The sequence below is a fragment of the Primulina tabacum genome, chromosome 18 (genome assembly GCF_025594145.1).
Source record: "Primulina tabacum isolate GXHZ01 chromosome 18, ASM2559414v2, whole genome shotgun sequence".
In the NCBI taxonomy this organism is placed as follows: domain Eukaryota; kingdom Viridiplantae; phylum Streptophyta; class Magnoliopsida; order Lamiales; family Gesneriaceae; genus Primulina; species Primulina tabacum.
Window position 1 is genome coordinate 26807366 of NC_134567.1, and position 23543 is coordinate 26830908.

The window sequence follows — 23543 nt, forward strand, 5'->3', positions numbered from 1 at the left end:
CAGTGTTCGATCTGATTAGACTCGTTTACCTCCCTAAATTTTTAATCAAACTGGTAATTATGAAGAAATAAATTATTTGTGTCGTGCGTAAACGGTAAATTAAAAATCTTCGCCCTCTCTACGGAGTGGATCACCTTTTATATGGACCAATTTTCTATGAGCCATGTATCTAAACTGGGCCGAAACAAACAAGCTATGGGCTCGAACTATGTGGATATCTGGACATGTTTTGTCTTCGGGGGGTTATGGATCTCATTCAGCCCAAGTTACATTTTCAGTTAAATTAATCCAATTCTCCTACAAATAACAAAATCAGTCCCCCACCTACCCTACGTCTGCAATCACCCACTGTCAAAGGTTATTTTTATCTAAAATTGTACATGCAACATCACTATCCTACGATTAATTGTTCGATTTAATAAAACTTTAAAAATGTAATTTTAAACTTAAATTGTCAAATATAAAATACAAAGTGATACGTAACTATATAATAACAAAAAAATTTAAATAGTTGATATATTAAGCTCAGCATAAAAATTAATATTGTGACAGTGACACATGCCTCTTGGCCAGTAGCATAATCTTCAGCTCACTGTGAGAGGAATTAGGAAGAGGTTTAAAACACTGAGACATCCAAAAAAATTTTGAAACGACTTCTTATTTAGTGTTTGATTGATGTTCAGGAGTTCGATTATTTCTCTTACTAACAATTTTTTGGACAAGTCTGATGACAAGTGCGGTTTACTTGACTAACATGACTTTGTAGACTATTACGTTGGTTTAAGAATTTACTCGGTAAACATTAAAGGACAGTGAAAGCAGATTCCATGGTAAAAAAATAAAGAAAAAAATGTCTCAAGTTCCTCCTTGTTTTGCCTGTGTACAGTCTCTTCCCCAGTATTATCTGTCGTCCTTGGATATTGAACAATATTTTCAGACCTTTCTGGCCAAGATTCCTTTGTCTGTTTTTGAAGCAAAAGGTTGCTTTGTTCTCTTTTCTTCATGAGGCTGGTGGTGGACCATTAATATTCTCCATTACCTGTCTGCCATTGCTGAAATGTCAATTCCTTTTGGAAGATCGGGCTTTTTGTCACTGTAACGTTTCAATTCCAATATCTAGATAATTTAATACATTTTGTTTCACATGATCTTGAATTTTATAAAATGTTGAGCATTGTTAGTTGCATCGGTTGTGACATATATTTGTTTTTTTACCAAGATTTTAATATATAACCCTCTCAAATTTTGAACACCGTATTCTTCCATTATTAGTCTGGTGACATTTGGGGTATCAAAAAAAAAAAAACTTTGATATAAACATGAAGAATTTATTATGTGCATTACTGATGATAACTTCGGAAAAATAGTAAAAAAAACTGTGTTTTGGTCATGTGAGTTTCTAGTTTTGGGTTTTGGTCATGTAAGTTACTCTATGTTTTGGCTTTTGATTTTTTTTTATATATATAATACTGATGTGTCTGATGTCACGTCAACGTCATCGCTCCGTAAAAATAAGAACATAAACCAAAACACAACCTAATTTAACATGAGAAAAATTCAAAATTGAATATTTATAAGACCACTTACCGGACAATTTTAACTATTATCCGTGAAACTTCTGCATCGGTTAAAAATTATATTTTGTAAATCCAATTGGGTAATCTCTGAAAGTGCCTTTTGTTCTTTCTCTTGATTTTATTGCAGCAGAAGATAAGAACTTGATCATAAAATTATTTCTAGTGAAACGAATTATGTGATTTTTAAAGCACCTTTTGTTCTTTATATAGCTTTTATTACGACGAAGGAAACAACTTGATCGAATTAATAACTAATTCTCCTTTATTTTCTCCGGCATAATCTTCTTTCATTTCAACTGTAATCGTCGAAATTCAAAATTTTAAATCTCAAGTATTTAATGTGTGCTCAAGTTTGTTTGGACAAATTTGACCCATGTTATATCCCTAATAACATAGAACAAATCAACGTGAAAGAAATTTAAAAAATTAAACTCAATTATGTTTTTTTAAATAACAAATAATTGGTTTTTCGTTACGGATTTTTTAGTATATGAGGTCAATGAGATGCTACTTTTAAGATATTACGCTAAAATTGTATCGAAATATCTTCATTTATTTTCACATACTTTAGTTCCTCGCATAAGGCAATACTTGAACTCAACGGTATTTGAATCACATCATATAAAATGAAAGCCAAAAATTTATGTGAGACAGTCACACGGCTCGTATTTTGTGAGACGAATCTCTATTTTGAGTTATCAATGTAGCTAAGAATATTACTTTTTATTGTGAATATCGGTAGGGATTGACATGTCTCACAGATAAAGATTCGTGAAATCGGCTCACAAGCGACCTACTCAAATAAAAAAATTAGCTTAGCTTCCTCGGCTCCAACCTTTCACCTACTGTCAGCTTTCCAATGTTTACTTGGGATATGGCTGAATTTTCGGCTTTGGTTGATTTGAGAGTTGTGAAAAACTTTAATCGTGCTTTTTTTCTCTTTAAATTGGTTCATTTATTAATTTTGAAAATTTACGATAACTAAATATTATTTTATAATGAGAGGAAAAATTGTAATTTTTACATGTTTCCAATGCTAGAATTGAAATTAAAATAAATGTATTTTTTTTATTCCAAGTTTTGAGAAGAAACTTTTGAGCGAAAGTAGTTAGAGATAAAATTATTAGTTGGAGTTGAGATATGGGAAAAAAGGGTGGAAATTTTCAAGAATGACAGACATTCGCGTGAAATTAATATGTTATGTTGATCGTTTTATGGTAAGTCAAATCCTAACAATTCGGTGGAAAATCACCTCAAATCGTGATCAAATTTGAACGCGGATCTTATCCAAGACAAGACTTTTGTAAATTGTCAAAGTAAGAGTGAGCGTTCAACCGGTTAAAAATAAGGTAAAAACTTGTGTGAGACGGTCGTACGGTCGTATTTTGTGAGACGAATATCTTATTTTGGTCATCCATGAAAAAATATTATTTTTTATTGTGAATATCGATAGAGTTGACCCGATAAAGATTCGTGAGACCGTCTAACAAGAGACCTATTCTAAAATTAATCACTGCTATATTTTTTTATTAACCAAATCGGCCGAATGTTTACAAAAACTTATCAAAATCGAATTAAAATCAGTTAATTTCGTCTGCAACTTAATTTTCGAAAAAAATTTAATAGAAAAACTTATACAAGAAAAATATTAAAGTCCATATAAAAATTGATATTATTTTAAAAATCGATTAAAAAAGTCAAAGAGTAAGAAACCATGTCCATGCATCACTTTTTGAAGCAATTCCATTTGTTTTCTCATCTCACCAGGCTGGGGCTTTCCTAGTTCAAACTTGGGCCTTCAGTGGGCTGAATTTGATTCCTCTATTTCCAGGCTTCTTCATTATAAGCCAGATTATTGCCCAGTCCAATGTTCTGCTGAGGTCAGCAATGACTTAGCTAGCATTGTGTAACTATATATGGACAAAAACTTGTGTGAGACAGTCTCACAAATGTCGTATTTTATGAGATGGATATCTTATTTGGGTCATCAATGAAAAATTATTACTTTTTATGCTAAGAGTATTACTTTTTATAGTGAATTTCGATAGGGTTGACACATCTCACATATAAAGTTTCGTGATACCGTCTCAGAAGAAACCTACTCCTATATATGATACCAAAGTTAACTTTGGTAATTTCACAATCTCTTATCTTCAATTAGAATTGACAAATCTTGTATTTTTTTTTATAAAAACTAAAACTTTTAGTCTTAAAAAACAATGTACAATGCAGACTGAATTTTTATGATTTATTCAATACTAGTTATGCTGTCATCAAGTGAGACTAACATAACCTAATAACAATCTTTATAATTTCGAGTTAATCTCGTTTAAACATCTAATTTTTATCCAGTAAACATCCCATTTTTCCTGAAAATCTAGGGTGTGTGCGCAAAATATCACCTTTTATAATAAAAATAAAATGTAAAAAAACAACACATATTTCAGATTCATGGATGATATGGTTTTTGTTAATCATGGAAACAAAAATCATTCTCTCTCTCTTGTGATTCCGCCTGTCTAGCAGTTGACTATAGCTGGGCTGTTTTAAGCTAATCTTAAAAAAGGAGGTAAATATTAATCTTTAAATGCACAAAAATATATCATAAAAAACAACATGGTGACAGGAAAATAGTGATAGAAAAGTTGAAAGAAATGGTAAATTTTCGTCATCCAATATGCTTGATTAGCACTCCACCAAAGTTTCTTTCGAAGAAGAAGAAGAAAAAAAATGTTTTGAGAAAAGAACAAATAACATAAACGATTCACGGGGAGCCATTTTCGGATCGATCAAAGTGCAGGAGTTGACCACAGCACTTTGGGCAGATTTCGAGTTGTTTGGGTACCATGTAGTACATTAAACAGCTCTTGCATCCGGCCACCACAAGCACATTATTCGAGTTGATATTACTACTACTATTATTTTTCTTCTCTTTTTCAAGATTTTCTTGACAGTAGAAATCTTGTTTATCATTGTTTTTACCACTCCATTTCCCTCTCGAAGGAGATGATTCTGAGGAAGACCCGTCACTGTCATACGAGCTGCAGTCGTCTTCCGAGTAGTAACCGCCGCCGTACTCCGCCGTTGACCGGGGATCTTCCGTTGATTTCATGCCTGTCCTCCAATTTATGAAGTATATTTCGCCTGTCTGTATTGCAGAACCAAGAAGACTAGCACCATCAATCTTTTCAAGAAAATGCATGTAAAATGACCTCTGAGCAAGAAAAAACTTGTCTCCTCTCCAGGCTTTTTTTTTAGGGAAAAATGTGAGCTTTTTACGAAAGAAAAAGGGTTGGTGCCGCTAAATATATGTTATTTTGGGAAAAAAAGTGCAGTGAATGAGGAATAAATGAACAAAGAGCATCATAAATAACTACCATTAAAGAATCGAAGCTTTTCGGCACAAGAAACAGATAACAGATGTGAAATAAATTAAGATCTGTTAAGGTTTGTGCATTAAATGTCGTACAAAAGCCAATAAAAGACAAAATAACATCACAATAATGATAGGGGATCTTAAATTTTTTCTCACCTTTAAGTCGAGACATTGTTCCCAATGGGTAGGCAGCGAGGTTTGTGAATTGAGTTCTAACGCGGCGGTCGCCAAAGCCGAGGCGGCGTCCGAAGAGGGATCTCCCAGAGAATCTGAGCCGCGCGGCGGACCACCGCCGCCGCCGCCGCCGCTGCTGCTCTGTTGGTGATTCAAGGAACAATTTTGAAGGGATCTCTCCAAAGATGCTGTGATTGTATCCATGTTTGGTGTTGCCATTTCAATCAAGTCCCACAAAAGAAATCGATCGCAAATATTCACATCAAGAAACAAATGAAAGAGAGTAAGAAAAATGGAGAGAGGGGGAAAAAAGAGATTTGTGTTGCAAAATGGGGAAAGTGGATGAGGGTAAAAACAAAAGGTGGTGCAAGGGAATAATATTGGGGTTTGAACACCAAATATTTTTTTCCCAATGTTCTTTATTTTTTTAACTTATAATTCATTTCATTATATATTAATATTCATTGTTATGTTTTTTATTAAAAAAAATTAGAGTAAATTAATATTTAATGCGAACAAAAACCATGTAGGTTAGTGGAACGAAAACCATGTCGGTCCTTGGAAGCCGAGGATTTGTAAGGGTCAATGGAGCACACGCTCCATCCCGCGGCTTGATCGATCCTTGTATGCAATGACGGAGCCAAGAATCTGGCCTTATCCGGAATAGAATTTTAAACTCTAACATCTTTTAATATTTTAAATTGATCTACTTGGGCTAATATCAAATTTATTCAAAATTATACAAAAATTTACATATAAATTTTTTTAAAAAAATTTAGACCACTCGAGCTAAATAAAAAAATTTAGACCACTCGAGCTAAAGCCCGGATACAAGAAATTGTACCTCCACCCCTGATTGTACGTGCTCTTTGGACTTGGTTACTTAGACTTGTATAATGAGGCATGTTGCTTAATAATTATCTTATAATCATTGTTATTCTACAAAACTATATATGAGTAAGTCTCTTGTGAGACAATCTCACGGATTTTTATCTATGAGACGGGTCAATCCTACCGATATTCACAATAAAAATTAATATTCTTAGCATAAAAAGTAATATTTTTTCATGAATGACCCAAATAAGATATCTGTCTCACAAAATACGACCCGTGAGACCGTCTCACACAAATTTTTGTCACTATGTATATATAGTCGCATTAAACTTTTCCAAATAATTTGATACATAGATCTAGTATATGGTGAGTATTATATTTATTTCAATTTAGATTTGATGAATGAATAAACTTTAGTACCAGTTATATATTTGATCAGTTAGCGATAGCTATATCTATACTTACTATTTACTATATTAACTTGAGTGCATTATGCTAACTAATTTAATGTATTAATGTGCAATAAAAGTTTCTTTACAGTTGTATCTTGCTTAATATTTATTGAGTTGATATCTTGTTAGACATTCTCACATATTTATATATGTGATACGAGTCAACTCGTTTCACATCTAATCATGAAAAGTAATAGTTTTTAGCATAAAAAATAATATTTTTTCGTTAATTTGGCCGGATCAGATATTCGTCTCATAAAATTGATCCGTGAGACAGTTTCAAAAGAATTTTTGTGATATTTGTTATTATGTAACTTTGATAGTGTTGATTTATTAGTAATTTTCATATCAAACTTCATATTATCTTATTAAATTTGTATCTAAATTATAACCACCACATCCTAACAAAATATATATTTATCTGTAATTGTACTTTTAAATGTTCAAAAAATCATATTACTCTTAGCATATAAATTATTATCTCTATATATTTTTATACAAAAATGATTTATGTAACGCCCCGATTCAACGGTTGTCCTTGGCCACAAACCAACAGGTTCACTCGATCGATTATGTATTCATATTTCATGTGTTGCTGTTGAACAACCCTTGATCTTGCTCCATTTAAAGCTCTACTAGAATTATCATTATCTTCGTTCTTCAAAGAAGTGACGCCCAAGCTTGAAAACTTTGGTGAAATTTGTTTTATGATTACTATATAATGGTTGATTTGGCTTTCATCTAACTTCCTGGGTTTTGCATGGTTTAGCAATTTTGTTGTTAGTATCGAATCGAAAAATAACAAATTAAAATAACAACAATTGGAGTATTAATTTAAGGAACCTTAATTAAATAATAATTAGTCACATCAAATAGTGTAGCTGTACGTGAGATTAATCTAAAAGAAATATTATTAAAAATTAATCGTAACATTATAGACATGACTGGTGTCGGGTTTCATCATTTATCGCAAGCAAAAGGACCGTACTGCTTTTTATTTTTATTTTTTTAAACGTTTGTGTGATTAAACAATGAACTTGCTGGAATCTATTCTGAATTATTGGACTGAAAATGTCTGCCACCAAATACCCATCTTTATATATAAGGTATTGTTGGGTATGTATGATAAATGATTATTGATTTTTAACGTGTTTAGTCATGTGTATGATTAAAATTATAATAGACTTCGTTTAGTCTGCACTCGATCCGCACTGTAAGCATTATTATCTTCTTATTCATGGTTATATAATCCTAGAAGAGATTGCGTTTGATTAATTTAAATTTTTATTTGAGATCCTAAAGTTTAAAATAATTATAAATTCAACAAATTTAATAATATTTAAATATAGTTTTTAATTTGACTAATATTATAAATAATTTAATTATCATTGATCTTGTTTTAATTATTATATTATTTTTAACCATAATATAATAATTGTTTTTAACAATTATTTAATATTCAAATTTTTATTAATATTTTAATTATCACAATAAATGCATATTTATATTATTATCAAATTTTAATTATTTTCTATAATATTAATCGTTTTTTAGTTGTTTACAAAAGTTTAATAATTAATATAATATTTTAATTTTATTTATAATTTTTTAAATAAATTAATGCTAAAAATTTTATTTATTTATTTAATCATTTTAACAATATATTACTAATTAATATATGATGATGACATTTTAGTAAGCATAATATAATTAATAAAAATAATGAAGTAAGTTAAAATCATGGCAAATATCATATAATTTATCATAATGTGTTAGTTATCCTTATTTTTTATTTTATAATCACTCTTTCTACATATCATTTACTTATGCTATCACACGAACCAAACGATGTCATACGTGATGATATATCATATCGTATGTATCGATAAAGTGACATTCATGTGTTAGATTTGATGAAACATATCTAAATTATATATTTAATTGATGAGTGTAGCTTCATTGATATAAAAGAAGGCAGAAACTAGTGTGAGATGGTCTCACGGGTCGTATTTTATGAGACAGATATCTTATTTGAGTCGTCCATGAAAAGTATTACTTTTCATTGTGAATATGGGTAGGATTGATCCTGTCTCATAAATAAAAATTCGTGAGACCGCGTACTCATAAAAGAATGTGGTGGGTACAGTGAGTGAGTATCAATACTGACAACTCACCGTGTCTATCTTGATACCCGATTCACCATATTTATCTCACACACACACACTCTACTGTATTTTATTAACGAGTGTCGTTTCATTGGTATAAAAGAAAGTGGATACAATGAGTGGGTATTAATACCCAGAACTAACCGTGTCCATCTGGGTACCCGATTCACAATATTTCTCACATACACACACTACTGTATTTTATTCCTTCGCTCTTTGATTTGTTGTCCTTTTTATTTCACTCCCTCTGCGTTTGCTTTTTTCATTTCAGCAGACAATGAATAAAATACTCCCAACGAGCATGTTCAGATATAATTAATATTTGCCTTCCCCATTCATTCCTTTATCGCACATAGCACGATAACCTGCAATACCCCATATATATATATACACACACACACATACATATATGTGTACAGAAAGAAAGTGGGCTACCAGTCGCTGCTGCTTCCCATTCTTCGGTTCTCTGCCTTAATGTTTTTTTAATTTGTAGTGTCTTGTTCGTTTTTGTCATAATTAAGGCTACCATTTCCCTCCACATTACTCCAATTGACAAAAGTTCTGTGAGATAGTCTCACGTGATACGGATCTCTTATTTATATTATTAATAAAAATATATTAATTTTTCAAAAATATTACTTATCTACGTCTACCAAAAGACATACTAACTCTGATTTTAATACTACTAGTATCTAACCCGTGCGATGCACGGGATGAAATTAATTACTATGCTAAATTTTATAGAATTTAAAAATACAAAAAAAATGCTTACGAATTAGATAATTAAGAAACAAATTTATTCACATATTATGAAAAATTTCTTTAAATACAACATTTGTCGTTGAATTTTTTTTGCTACTATCATTATCACATATCAAAATTTTTAGACCTTTAGGTTTGTAACTCTGGATACAGCCACATACAACTGACCATGACTAAAAATTGGTTTTTTCAAAAGAAGTTATACATGAGATTTCCTTCCAAAACATGATTTCCAAGTCCTGTCAAAATCAATCTAGTACCATTGCATAGTCCAAGAGAATGATCTATGTTTCTTAGCAACATAACCGGAGTTCCTACCTTCAAGTTTAACTCGTGATTTGGTACTCCAGAACACCTTATTGCATTTAAGAACTCGGGGGTATGCACATCATGTAATAAGTCGCTATTTTTATCGGAATGACACGTTGTATCAGAACTCAAATACAATATTTCCTCTGAATGGTTCATTGAAATCATGTATCATATGTGCTATTCTATTTTGTTATTTTAAAATTGAGAAATTTTTTCTAATCATTTTTAAAAAAAAATCTCCAATGATACATTAAATTTTATTTTCTCGAAATATATTTCTATGCTTTTAAAAGAAAATAAAAGAAAACCCGAGAAAATAAAATTCCAAACATTATCTTTGAATCTTGAAAAAAATATCCGACGTTACATATTTTACACAAAATTGACTATATTTAACCAGAGAAATAATAATACAATACAAATAACCAGAGAGCACACATTCTTTATATTAATAAAAGATATACACGCGTTGTATGTGTTATTATTATTTTTAATTTAATCAAATAATATTAAATAATTAATATGAAATTATTTTCAATTTAGAAGAGTGGTTCGATTTGAAAATGAAGTTTTGTTTATATTTTTTTCAATGTAAAATATGGAATGATATTGAAGAAGTTTTTAATATGACAAGAAAGATAATTATAAAATTAAATATTTTGCTATTCTCTAAGAAAGTTACTCTAATGGTGTCTCACACTTAATAATAGAGTGAGTCTCATGTGAGACCGTCTCACGGATCTTAATAATAGAGTGAGTCTCATGTGAGATCGTCTCACGGATCTCTCATGTGAGACCGTCCCAAATAAGAGATTCGTCTCACAAATACGACCCCCCGTGAGACCGTCTCACACAAATTTTTGCCCTTAATAATATAGTATAAATGAACTATTGAAATTTTTTATAACTAATTTGATTTATATTAAACGAGGGTCATATTATAATTATATAAATTAGTGATAAACTAAACTGAAGTTTTGAATGAAAGTCATACTATAATTATGAAAAATAGGAAGAAATTAATGGGGTTTTTCTGTTTTGGTTGGTGAATCTTGTAACAGACGATTTATTGCTTTCTAAATAAAATTACAAGCTTTACTATCGAAAAAATTTATGAAAAATAGTAAGAAATTACATTGTAATTTTAAAATAATAAAAAAAGTAAAAAACAAAAATAGACCACACCCAATTCCTGTCTCTGTTACGAGGAAAATTATTAATCGAACTCGTTCCAGTAATTCGGGCCTCTGAACAATCTCATTCATGATAAATATAATTGGGCTGGCCCAAAATTGTGGTCAACCCCGGGGTGCTAAGGCCTAGAAACCACTCGATATTCAAACGTCAACGATACACTAAACGCGTTTGAATAGTCACACGACTTAGCATATAAATATATAAACTCGCATTCCTCGGTATATGTACTCTTACCAGAAAATCGAATCACCAGAGAGTTGATCATGGATAAGCCATCAAAGAACGATGAGCCGGCGGTCGGGATTCCCTACAACGCGGCGTACCAGGCGCCGATGACCCAGCAGTACTACATCGGGGAAAATCCTTATCAGGCCGGTGCGATCCCTCCTAACGCCTTCGTCGGAGACCCCAAGGGCATTCCTATTCAACAGACTATTTACCGAGATACCCCTGCTCCATTTCAGTGCGTTTATTGCGGTGGCTCCGGGATCACCACTGTCAAGTAAGATTCTCGAATTTCTTCTTACAGCCACGATCTCAAAAGTTTTTTTTTTTTTGAGGAATTTGATCCGATACTTGAAATTTGAACGAGAGTCAAAGTTGGGAACTTTTGTTCTCCGTATCTAGTTGTGTAATTTGCTGTAATTGGATCTGTATTGATTGTTGCTGATGTTGAAACTTTTCTATTTGATTTTCCCTTGAAATTGTTAAGGATTATGCGTTAAGTTGATTTACACATTACAATCACGTCGGTGGAACTTAACATACTAGAAAATTCTTATCTAAGTTGCAACAACAAGAACAGGGACCATACAAAAATCAATATGGGATTGGTGACATAAAAAAACAGTTGCCCAAGCATGACTATACGGGGGTTGCCTAATTTTAAGTGGTGAAACTATAAAACATCATCTACAGATTTAATTTCACTCCAGCTAATGTCTTAGCGAGGACAGAAGTTATTTGCATGACCTTACAGCCTAAAACCATACCCATGCTTCGCAATGAACTGTGTCTCATAGAACACTCGAGTTTAAGAATTTCGGCTTCAAGGGATTCATATTTTGTATGACGGGATAGTTTAATGATATTTGATTCCGGATAAGACTTGATTATAGTTCAATATGATAAAGATGATGGATTTCTTGTACTGCCTGAACTTCATTTGTTTTGATTGCGTTTTACCATCACGGTTCCTATTCCTCATCCTACCTTTTCTCTCGTGCTCTAGGTCAAAACCAAGTCTAGCGGCTTTTGTTGGTTGTATGATGCCAATGATGCTTGGGGTATGTTTTCTGTGCCCTTCTATGGATTGTCTATGGCACAAATACCATTACTGTCCAAGCTGCAATGAGAAGGTAAAAATCTTATTTTTCTCTAAACATGGTTATCCTATAATCAAAAAAGAAAAGGGAAACGGAAAATGAACGTGTCTTGTTTCTTTGATTTGCCAGGTTGCTGAATTTGAGAAATCAGATCCATGTCTCGTGATGGATCCACCACAATGGGCACAACAGAGCTTTGCTTTGCCTGCATGACTTGACGTGTCCATTATTTGCTTTGTAATTCTTCTCCTTATATGTATGATATTTACTTGTGTGGCGATCTCATGTAGATTTAATCCTAATGTGTGTTCATGCATCCAAGTGTGAACATGAGTAATTGACTGAAGCCTTTTGAAACTATCGTTCGAGAAGATACGAGCTTGTAATACTTATGGATACTGGGTACGTATTACCTTTTCCATTGAGCGGTCGATTATTTTTGTACAAATCTACTTGTACTTTTTGCGATGTATATTGGATGCATTATTTCAACTATATGTTTGATGTACATGACGATAATCCAAACCGAGTATGGAACTTGTAGCAAAGATTTCGCAGATGGTTGGAAGATTTGAAATAATTTTTTTGTTGCTGATACCCTTTTAAGACATAAATTGGAGCTATACTTACATTTTTGAAAATTGAAGGCCACAACATCTTTGAAGTTATCAGAGTTAATTTGTCTAGAATACTACAAATTTCTCAAACTTTTGGATTAAAAGTTGCTGATCGCCACTTTCACCCTTATTTTCCTTCAATGTAAATTTTTTTTAAAAAAATTGAGCAAATAAATGTATAAACGAAAAGTTTCTTTTTAGTACAAATTGATTTTGCCACAGGTAAATGATGCTATATGAGTGGGAGATCTTTGCTGATCAAACAAAGCCGCATCCATATAAACGCAGTCTCAAATTGTCAAATCTCGTTACTTATAGCATTACAAGTAGGAGTGTAAACGAATTAAGCCGGTACTTGAACTTTTCGAGATGGTTCGAAAAATATTTGATTCTTAATCGAGCTTGTAGAACTCGAACATGTTCGAACTTTTTTCGAGTCGAACTCGAGCTCAAATTATTTTGTTCGATAGTTCGCGAGTCGTTCGAGCCTTAATATTTTGTTAATATCATATAATTATATATTAAATGAATTAATTTCGAGCCTTTCGAGTATTTATTTTCGAACAATAGTTCGAATATTACGCTAACATGTTCGTATATTTCAAGTCGAATTCGAGCTTTAATTCGAATTAATTAAATCGAATTCGAGCTAAAAAACTTAGAATTTTCGAATTTCGAATCGAATTCGAACTCGAACTCGAATTCGAATATAACTAATTCGAGCTTTCAAAATTCCATCATATTCGACTTAATTCGATTCGATTACATCCATAAGTACAAATCCACGTTCTTAAGTTGGCTCGTGGAATTTTTACTCTAGTTAAAGAATTAATGGAAACATGTCAATATTGCAATAGTAAAGAGTTGCAATTATGTTTAAGTCGATAAATTCAGAGAAATGAGACGTGAAATTACCTTGGTTAGAAAACGGGCCTCGTGTTGGGTAATGTTCCACATAAATAATTGTTTGACACGTAGCTAGTTGAGATATGTTTTTTTTAACAGATATATGTTTGGTTATTCAATTTATGCAGACTAATCTATACTAATAATTAATTCAGAATCTGTGCTATTTTTTCAAATATTTCGTTTTTTTATCTTTGTTTTTTCAATTATAAAATTATGTTAAATATTCTAAAATAATATATAAAAATTACAAATTAAATTTAAAATCCAATCAATTAAAAATATAATGATTTTATTTTTTCACATTTATAAATCAAACATGTATATATTTTTAAAATGTTTTTCCAAAATTCTTTTCATGTTTGTAAAAGGTTAACTATATCAATCTCTTGCAAACTGAAACTATTGGCAAAAATATATATTTTTATTCTATATTTTAAGTGCACATCTCATGCACACTGATTACATAATCTGTCTAGTTTACTAGTAGGGAATATTACAATTTCAGTAAGTTGGATATGTTCTATGTTCTGGATTTGTAATTTGTAGGGATGGCACACCCTATCATGTCGAAAATCATATATCATTAAGAAAAAATACACAATGATATCGTGTCAAAAAATATCAAATTTATCCAAAAAAATTGGATCTTCAAATTTTGTACATCATAGGTTAGGTTATAAACTCAAGAGCTGTTCTATCACAAAAAACTTGTCTACTAGGTGATAACATCTTGAGTTTATAAACTAATCTATATTAGCTTTATATTTCGATGTCGGACAATTATCGCATTGTCGATCCATTGAAAAGGGGACATCCGAGACGTCCTACTTTAGACTATTTTCATTCAACTTTTTCGATGATATCTCTTTTCTATATCATCTCTTCCGACGTTTCAACTCTTAACCAGAGCATCAATATTAGATTATAAATCAAAAATAAAATACTATCCCAAAAAATTTTCTTGTCAAGTGGAGTTACCTCCTTGAATTTATAAATGATTTTTTATTAATATAATATATCGATGTGAGATAATTATAACATCACGAGACCTGACCTGAACAATTGAGGTTACTGTTAAAATTGCTCCTACAAACAACAAGATAAATACCTCAAACACTCGCAAAATTTAAAGACGCAATTTACAGTTTTGTCAGCTGGTTACAAGTATGAATCTATATTAATCTATCCACTTGAAACTTTCCTAGGAAATCTAGTCTCGAATCAGCATCAAATCGCACAGCTGCACGACAAATGAAGTACAGAGTACATTAACAACACATCCAAATTAGCCTTAAAAAAATCCTCAAGTTTCATAAAATAAATAAATAAAAGCCTTAAGAAAGCTTTTTTCATTTTTAACTTGCTCAATCTCAATAATTTGATTGCATTACCTTCAACTATTGGCGCTGACTAATAATCTACATTCTCGGAGAGTCGACCGGTGTCAAAGGAGGTGAAGAAACATCTGTTATCTTTGAGTTTTGAGAACCTTCTAAAGGAACACGCAATGCCATTTCCATTGAACCTCCAGCAGGAATAGAGTAGCTGCGAGGTAGTGTTAGCGGTGGCATTGGATGCGCTGATGCTGCTGAAGTAGTCACTAATCGTGCATTGGACAGTTCATACCTTTTGGACATTATGGGACCCGAATGAGTAATACGGTCTGCAGTTCTTTTAGGAGCTAAATGAGAAGGGGGGCGAGGAAGCTCATGCAGCTCACTAATTTTAGGGGATGATACAAAAGTAGGTGTAGCTCGTGAAGAAAATTTAGGGGTCGATGCTGGGAGTGGGAATGGGGTACGCAGTAAAGAACCTGAAAAAGGCGGGGGATATCTTGACGAGGCAATTGGACCACTGGCAGAGAGATTTGGGCCGCTGGCAGTCCAAGGTTTGTTTGTTAATGGACCAGAGAAAGCTTGCCTTTTGACTTTCTTAGCATAGGATGCAATACTAGGATCATCCTGTTTAAACAAGAGGCCTTCTGATAATGGAGGGGGCAACGGGCTTGGCTTTCTGTTGTTACTCTCTTTGAGTACTGAATGTGTGTCTAAAATGATTGGCCCAGATAATTTCTCATTTGCACCAAATTTTTCGTACTTGTTTTTCTCTAAAGGAGACGAATGCCACAGGTTCATGGTTGGTTCTCTGGTCTGGGAAGCTTCATTATCAAATTTCCTAGAAGCTGAACTCTTTGCTTCGTCAGGAGTGGGAAGCACATAAGAAATGAACTTACGGGATGCTGAAGGTCGTAATTGTGTCCGCTCGACCTGGTCAAATTTCTTAGCAGGAAAGAGAGGGGCAGATTTACTGATTGCCCTTGCTTCCCCTTGGAAGGAAAAAGAATTTTGACTTGGATTTTGTAAAATTACCTGCAAACACGTATGGAAAAATGTATTATTCAAGAAGTAGAATTTTTAAGCAACTGGTGTTGGAGAACTATAAAAACAGAAGGGACCTGATTCATAATGCAAAAGGTATATTGAAATATGACGCTAGACCAAATCAGTTATTTCCTAGGTAACATACATTTATTCAACCTACTAAACCTCTTTCATTGTGGGCTCATACCAGATAAACAGATATTAAAATGCATTATACTCATATTTGTCTCTCTAGCTAGTTGAAGGGGGCAATGTGATTTTTAAACGTGGTAAACAAATTTTCCTACTTTCATAAAAATTGTTGACCTGGCTTATAAATCAAAATCATCCCTAGTTGAAGGCTCCAATAAGCATGTCGTGTTACAGATATAGCAACCATATCAAGTAACAACGAAAGAAAGTCTTAGCCGAAACTATCAACATCCCAACAAAATACTAATAGAATTTGTTCAGAAATTTAAAGTGAACAGGTTCATCATTTTCCTAGTACACTGGTACTCATCCAGGAAAGTTGGATAATCTGTTGCAAATAATTTGTTAATGGATTGGTCAACTGATAACATTTCGAATCTGTGATGTAAGTTTGCTCCTTGAACCTCCTACGTCAACACAACCAAATGCCATGAATTTCCGCAATATTAAACACAAATTTCTCAATCTCAGATGTGTCAAAAAAACTGTGAATTGGACCAGTTGGGTAACACGTAAGGCATGCAGTAGTATATCACCAGATTCTTTTTTCCATGAACAAAATAGGTAGGAAGGCTGTTTCATAATCAAGATACGTAAAAAATGTACCTCCATTGAGTTTTTTGAAGCAGAGACTTCTTGCAGTGGGCCACTTCTGACAAATCCAAAACTCAATTCTCCATTGTCACGTCCTTTAGAACCATTTTCCATGTCACTATCCCCATTACTATCACTTTCATCATCATCGTCATCGTCAACATCAACATCATAAATTACCTCACTATCATCTTTAAGTGCACTAAACTGATAATCAATATGTTGCTGTTCAGCGACCAATCTAACATGTGGCTCAATGGCTTCCAGAGATCTGAGTGCCTTCTTGAAGAAACATAACTGTTGCAAAAAAGAACTTCAAAAGTGACATAAAAAGGGAACATGTATCATGCATATATAATGTTAGTAACAAAATAGGGAGGGACAGTAGCCTTCTTAAAGCAGGGAAAAAACCTGGGCAGCATGATGCCGTGATGCCTGTGTTAGAAGACTACGAGATTGCCCTTGTTTTAGAGATTTCATGCGGAATACAAATATATTTGCTTCCTCATCGTATTCATCAATGGCTTCCTGCAGCTGGTGCGAATTATAACATTCTCCCTTATTATTTCTTAACTTCCCTTTTTCTTTTTGTTTCTTCATCAGTTCTTCATATATTTCTCTGGAAGTTAATTATATATAAGAAAGAGGCTTAGTCGAGAGGACAGATGCTACAGAAAAGACAAAAAGAAAAAAAGAAGTAAATCTTGCACCTCTTTTCATCACATTGCCTCTTCATCTCCTGCACGAAGGAGAAAAGCAAAGTAGAAAGTCTTAACTGGGGCATAAATAAGAAATAAGAAGCAACATGTATAACACGTCTCCTCTGGAATTTTTATTTTTGAAAGTGGATCCAGGAACTGCAAGCCACGTGACATACAAACCACAACAAAAAAGCAAATGGCATTTTTTTAGCACCGAGTCCTCACAACATGCACAACCAATGGCAGTCATGCATTTGGTGGATGTGGGGGAGCACCAAATTACAGATTCCAGTGCTTAAATAAAATACAAAAATATTAAATCTGGAAAATAGAAGAGCATAGGTGCAGAAAGGAAATATTCATCTCTCCCCGAATAACACCGCCCCTTGTCTTCCTCACAAAACAAGCATCTCTTCTGTTAAAATGCAATGACTTGTGAAGTTGATCATGACATGTGACAACAAAAGGAAAACACTATTATTCATGATCAATGTAAGCTCACCTCTACTATATGAAGTTCATTCAGAAGAGATTCTGAAGGAACAGTTATTGTCTGGACTATGTGTGAGCGCTGGAATACAAATCCAACAATCAAAATAAAAACCAATAATTCAGGATATAAAAACTAATCATATGCAACACTAATTAACTTACATAACTATCGACAAGTTTCTGGAGTTCAAACTGTCCTTTACCCAGCATTAACAAAACTTTTCCTGCACAACAAAGAACAATTAGTCCTGAAAATGAAATAAAACATCAACATTTTACGCACACAAAAAAGAAAAGTATGGTAGAGATTTGAAATCGAGGTCTTGAATTCAATTATGCTTTTCAACAAATCAATATAATATGCCGAGCTTGCATGTTGACCTACTCACAAAGTAAAAAGTTGAATAGGTCATGAAAGAAAGATGAAAACTTTATTCATACTTTATGTGGCATAAAATCCTATATTTATCTCCATTCCCACGACAAATTCCTTAAGTTAATGAAAACAGAACGCAAAAGGCAAAGGATATGATTGATATCCCAGAAAGGCACCCTTATTGAGTCGGTAGGTAGCAAGAAGCAACAAGTAGGGCCCCTAAATTTTCAAAAGTTTTGTTCAAATAACCAATCATTGAGCTTGAGTTAAGAATTTTCTTTTTCAAATACCTTCAATGTAACGATCACTGAACAGATTATCACCTGCGTTATTGCTATATAAATTCTAACTTTTGACTGGGTATAACTGTCCATTATAAGAATAATTTTAAACAATCATATACATAACCATATTTCATCTTACCGCTTTCTTCGTCATCACTTAACGCTGTTTTCTCCAAAAGACAATCACCCATTTCCCTTAACGATTCTGAAAATTCTAAAAATGAAAGGATTTATGAGGGCGTGCCATTGTATTCCATGAAATAAAATAATATAACATTCATTCCAAAATGTGAGGAGAAGCAAAATATTCAAATTAGGAAAATAAAATAGAAGGAAGAAATGTAAGATATTGATATGTTCAGCTCTTAAAGCAAGCTTACACTTGCATACTGAGACCAAGGCAAGTGTGCAGAGAGAATTAACAGGTTTTACGGGACATGTTCCAATAAACTAATAGTCATGTTAGGATAACTATCTGTAGATGATGCACCTTCTTGCTCGCTGTAGGTGAGACAACATCAAGCAGTCAAGAACAAGGTAATAGTAAATTAAATTAAAAAGGATTAGTAGAAAATATATGGCTCCTTTTAATATGACGAAGATAATGTCTTGCCAAAGCATCAGTGTTCTTCAGTTGATTCGTCAAAAAACAGTGAGGTGAGAAAAATTAAAAAACATAGACTTCGCTATGGTTATGTTTAAAATTGATAAAAATAAAAATAAAACTTCCTAACACTTATTTTCATGAAGAAAAAAACTCCACCAACAAAATCTTAATCAGAACAAGCACAGTAGACACCAATAACACCAATCAAAGAAACATGCTTTCATAATTAAAGATTATACTTTGATTAGCCAAAGCTATTCAGCTGTCAAAAAAATTGCATACGTCATTCAGAGTGAAGTTTCAAAAAGGAAGGTGAAGAATACAAAAACTACTTCTTGTATATGGTATACCATATACACTGTTTGCGGTTGCTGCCGCTGCAGAAAGTAACCTATCATAGCACTCTCTCATGTCAATCATGTCCTGAAAATGGGAAAAATTGGCTTAACAATATGTTAGCATCTCAGAAAGTAAAAAAGCAAAAGAACAGAACTAATGGATAAAACATAAATATTATGACACAAACAAAATTGTAAACGAGAAATTAAAATTGGCTATCAAAAAGTATCTATTGATCTGTGACCACAATATTCATTACGATGCATCTTCCAACCATCCCTCCCAGCTGATCCCTTATATGTATACAATAAAATTTATCATCGCCTGTTCCCACTGAAAACACGACCTCTTACACCAGAAATAAACTTTCCGACAACACTTTCTGCATGTATTGTGATGCAACTAACAGGGATCATATGTAGTCTTTAGGATGTTATAATGGCATTTCCATGCATATTTTCACAATGTTTTATGAACTTATCCTCTAAAAACCACAACCATTGCAAACTAAGATTTACCATTTAAAGAGCTACTCGTTTGTGTATGCGTGGGTCTTGAACCAAAAGAACAATTTTATTAACAAACTTCTGTCATTCTGTCGCGAGTTTAACTGTTTCTCTTAGGTGGTTCGATCATCAAATGAACGAGCGTGCTGCCCATACTGATATAATTACAATCACGTCGCAAATTAGATCACCCATCACCAATTTCACTTGAAACCCAAATCTGTCTAAATCGAAGCATATATCGTAAAAAAAAAACATGATACATGATCATTTTTTTCATCGCATTCAGTTTGTCCCATATTGAAATATACAACGATCGAACCCACACCCAGCACGAAAAATGTAAAATATAAATCTTCGGGTTCCGTAAACTTGTCAAACTCCAAACAATATCACACATCAAGCAAGAAGATTTGAAACGAAACCAACCAATTGCTTCCGAAAAAACTCAAAAAACATATACCTGGGTAGCTCGAGCGAGCTCGTCGCCGGCTAGAGATTGATGTTTCTTTTGCGCTCTTTTTTCATGCCTCAGGGCCGCAAATTTCTGCAATTTCTTCAGCGACGTCTTCATCTCTTTCAATAAAAAATTATGATTGTAAAAATAACAAGTCTGATCACGCCAGAAAGCTTATCTAAGGGACACAGGATTTTGTTAGTGGATTCAATGGGTAATTATGAAGCCCTAGATCAATTAATTGAAGAGAGAGAGGGGGAAATGATAAAAAAAAAAAAAAAAGACCTGAATTGGTTCAAACGAAGGTGGCCGTAGTGGTCGCGTCAAAGGTTCGCAAGTCCCGTCGATTTTATGCAAAATTTATCCGTGAGATTATTTTATAATTTTTTTGTGAATAATAATAATTTATATAGTTTATTTGATAAAATTGTGATAATGAGTTTAAGATAAATTTTATTTTTGCCCATAAACACTTAATTAACTTAGATTATAGCCCAATCCCATTAGAGTATTTGTATTTATTTTGTTTAACCTTCAAAATTAATGTATAGAAACTGACGGCAGATTTAAAAATACACAGTCGAAAATTGATATTACACGAAAGAGCACGTAGATATGTAGCATACATATACATATTCAAACATGTTTGGAAATTATGTTGTACATGCATGATGTAATGTATATTTTCTCTTGCATTCACTTACATTTATCTTTCTCATGCGACGTAAGGAAATGAATGTGTGTAACTCTATACATGTTTATTTGTTCAAGAATTCATGATATTATATGTCTCATTTCTCGATCTTGTATATGTCTTGATGCCCCAGAAAGAGTTCCAGTGTTCCTTGAACTTGTGCAGAGTAAGAAAGACCAAGAAGGCCAAGATAATGGATAAGGGATCTTGTACACGGATAGTCCAGGGACCGGGATCCCTTTTGTGTCCTCGCATCATGACCACTGCGCGAACATCTCAGAACATTTATCGATTTTATGCCCACATGTCGTCAGGCTTCAAAATCATTAGTACATCAATCAAACGTAAGTATGGATGATGTAACTAGAATAAAAGCGGTATGAGTTGTCAGTCGCAATAGTGTTAGGAAGCAAATCATGAGCAGTTCTGTCTGATCACGAATAATTGACAAAACACTGAAAACAATGTCATCATTACTTTTTTCCCTATAGATACTCAAGTTCACTTGACATTTTCATATATACTCACTATATATAGCATTTTCCTTTCCTCCAGGTAAATTATTCAACTAACTTGAGGGTCAAGTGCTTACGTCGAAAACCCTTCTGACTTCACACTAACGTTTTTTTTTTAAGTGTGAATATCATCCAGCACAGACTCCCTCTATCCGGTCACTAGTATTCACAAGGAAGGAACACGACTCATCTCCGTAAATTATCTACTCAACTCTCCCAATTTACTCGACATCATCATGTCTTTACAAAGGTTTAGGCTTCATTTATTTCAATTTAAAAAATTAAATTGAGGTATAATAAATCGAATCTAAAGTTAAAGCTCCCATCAAGAATAATCAACGGGTCTTCAATTTTACAAGTTCAAATGTCATGTATGTCGACAATAGTTTCTTTTTAAAAAAAAGTAATGATGATGATAATAATATATAGGTCTTAGGGAATAGGGACGTGATTAATTAGTTATGCGTTTTGAAATAAACACGGAGTTGACTGTGCATGAAAGATTATCAAATTTGATGTTTGACCACCATGGGAAACTATTACACGCATTATCTAAATTTTTAAACAAATGAATAATATATAATTATATAGATCATTTTTTTATTTCGAATATATAAACATATATCTTATTTAGCACTAATATATCTCTATTTAATTTGGAGTCTTATATTTAAATAACTATTGAAAAAATAACAAAATGTTTATATAAACACTCATTAAATGAAATTATTTCTGATTTTTTTTGTTAATCGATATTGAGTAGGTCTCTTGTGAGACGGTCTCACGAATCTTTATTTGTGAGACGGGTTAACCCTACCGATATTCACAATAAAAAATAATATTCTTACCATAAAAAATAATACTTTTTCATTGATGACCCGAATAAGAGATTCGTGTCACAAAATACGATCCGTGAGACCGTCTCACACAAGTTTTTGATATTGATATTCATAATGAATTTATTTTCAGTTTGTGAAATAAAAAACATACCTATATAATTAGGACAGAAATATATATTGGATAACAAGACAAAACAAAGTTATGGTTTAATTTTGTGGAAGCTCCAATTTTTTTTATTTTTTTTAAGTTTCCTTATTTTTCGATTTTAATTTAAAATATTTTTTCACACAAAAGAATGGATCGGACATGCACAATGAGATGACAAATAAAAGACGTGTTTCGTGGAGAGTAAGTGTCCGCCGGTTGTAAGGAAACATACAGTATATCGCATTGACGGCTTCTGGGTTGGTCCGGTGAAAATTCATAGTCGGCTCTTCGTATTTGACCGCGAAGTATTAGAAAACCATCAATTTAATGACTATTAAAAACTCCAAATTTCAACGTAAAACTATGGATATAATTCGTATATAGACTTAATAAGATTTCAAATAAACAAAATTTGATTCCTCAGTCACAAAATAAAACGAATCAATGACGTAGAAATTTAAATGATAATACCCAATTCTAATTTAAAAAGTTGATATGAATCGACATAAATTTTACAGATAACTAAATTATATTACTTTAAATGACAGTAGTAATTAAATTTAAAAAAATTAGAAAAACAATCTATAAATTTATTTAATTAATTATAATATTTAATTTTTTTATATATAAAATATGAAACACAAAAATTAATTCATGCGTATATAATATGTGCATTTATGCGTGGAACGTACTTCAGCGACTACATGTGTGTATAGGC

The 23543-nt window shown here is 32.6% G+C and overlaps 3 protein-coding genes across 4 annotated transcripts; 1 reads left to right on the top strand and 2 right to left on the bottom strand.

The window, feature by feature from the left end:
- Window positions 1–4208: 4208 nt before the first annotated feature.
- On the bottom strand, window positions 4209–5499 carry LOC142532875 (protein CURLY FLAG LEAF 1). Its single transcript, XM_075639400.1, has 2 exons — window positions 5110–5499; window positions 4209–4725 (listed from the first exon to the last, which is right to left on the bottom strand). Exons 1-2 carry the CDS (start codon window positions 5344–5346, stop codon window positions 4342–4344), a joined length of 621 nt encoding a protein of 206 aa, XP_075495515.1. The 5' UTR covers window positions 5347–5499; the 3' UTR covers window positions 4209–4341.
- Window positions 5500–11060: 5561 nt separating this feature from the next.
- On the top strand, window positions 11061–12669 carry LOC142533652 (GSH-induced LITAF domain protein). The gene is made up of 3 exons (XM_075640491.1): window positions 11061–11351; window positions 12081–12207; window positions 12304–12669. Exons 1-3 carry the CDS (start codon window positions 11113–11115, stop codon window positions 12385–12387), a joined length of 450 nt encoding a protein of 149 aa, XP_075496606.1. The 5' UTR covers window positions 11061–11112; the 3' UTR covers window positions 12388–12669.
- A 2042-nt stretch (window positions 12670–14711) lies between these two features.
- On the bottom strand, window positions 14712–20949 carry LOC142532652 (uncharacterized protein At2g33490-like). Of its 2 annotated transcripts, none has more exons than XM_075638992.1 (10): window positions 20636–20949; window positions 19678–19750; window positions 18860–18925; window positions 18223–18284; window positions 18071–18139; window positions 17578–17606; window positions 17279–17486; window positions 16880–17164; window positions 15092–16069; window positions 14712–14940 (listed from the first exon to the last, which is right to left on the bottom strand). In XM_075638992.1, exons 1-9 carry the CDS (start codon window positions 20744–20746, stop codon window positions 15119–15121), a joined length of 1854 nt encoding a protein of 617 aa, XP_075495107.1. In that variant the 5' UTR covers window positions 20747–20949; the 3' UTR covers window positions 14712–14940; window positions 15092–15118. The 2 variants fall into 2 exon arrangements, with proteins under 2 accessions (XP_075495107.1, XP_075495106.1); XM_075638991.1 differs by having other exon boundaries at window positions 18860–18934; window positions 20636–20948.
- Window positions 20950–23543: the final 2594 nt, after the last annotated feature.

Excerpts from the sequence above, each read along its gene's own strand:
- LOC142532652 (XM_075638991.1), bottom strand. The coding sequence starts at position 20,746 with ATGAAGACGTCGCTGAAGAAATTGCAGAAATTTGCGGCCCTGAGGCAT. Across the intron at positions 17,607-18,070 it reads ATGAACTTCATATAGTAGAG|GAGATGAAGAGGCAATGTGA; the intron begins GTGAGCTTACAT and ends TCCTTCGTGCAG. Across the intron at positions 16,070-16,879 it reads CTTCAAAAAACTCAATGGAG|GTAATTTTACAAAATCCAAG; the intron begins GTACATTTTTTA and ends ACGTGTTTGCAG.
- LOC142533652 (XM_075640491.1), top strand. The coding sequence starts at position 11,113 with ATGGATAAGCCATCAAAGAACGATGAGCCGGCGGTCGGGATTCCCTAC. Across the intron at positions 11,352-12,080 it reads TCCGGGATCACCACTGTCAA|GTCAAAACCAAGTCTAGCGG; the intron begins GTAAGATTCTCG and ends CTCGTGCTCTAG. Across the intron at positions 12,208-12,303 it reads GTCCAAGCTGCAATGAGAAG|GTTGCTGAATTTGAGAAATC; the intron begins GTAAAAATCTTA and ends TTGATTTGCCAG.
- LOC142532875 (XM_075639400.1), bottom strand. The coding sequence starts at position 5,346 with ATGGCAACACCAAACATGGATACAATCACAGCATCTTTGGAGAGATCC. Across the intron at positions 4,726-5,109 it reads AACAATGTCTCGACTTAAAG|ACAGGCGAAATATACTTCAT; the intron begins GTGAGAAAAAAT and ends TCTGCAATACAG.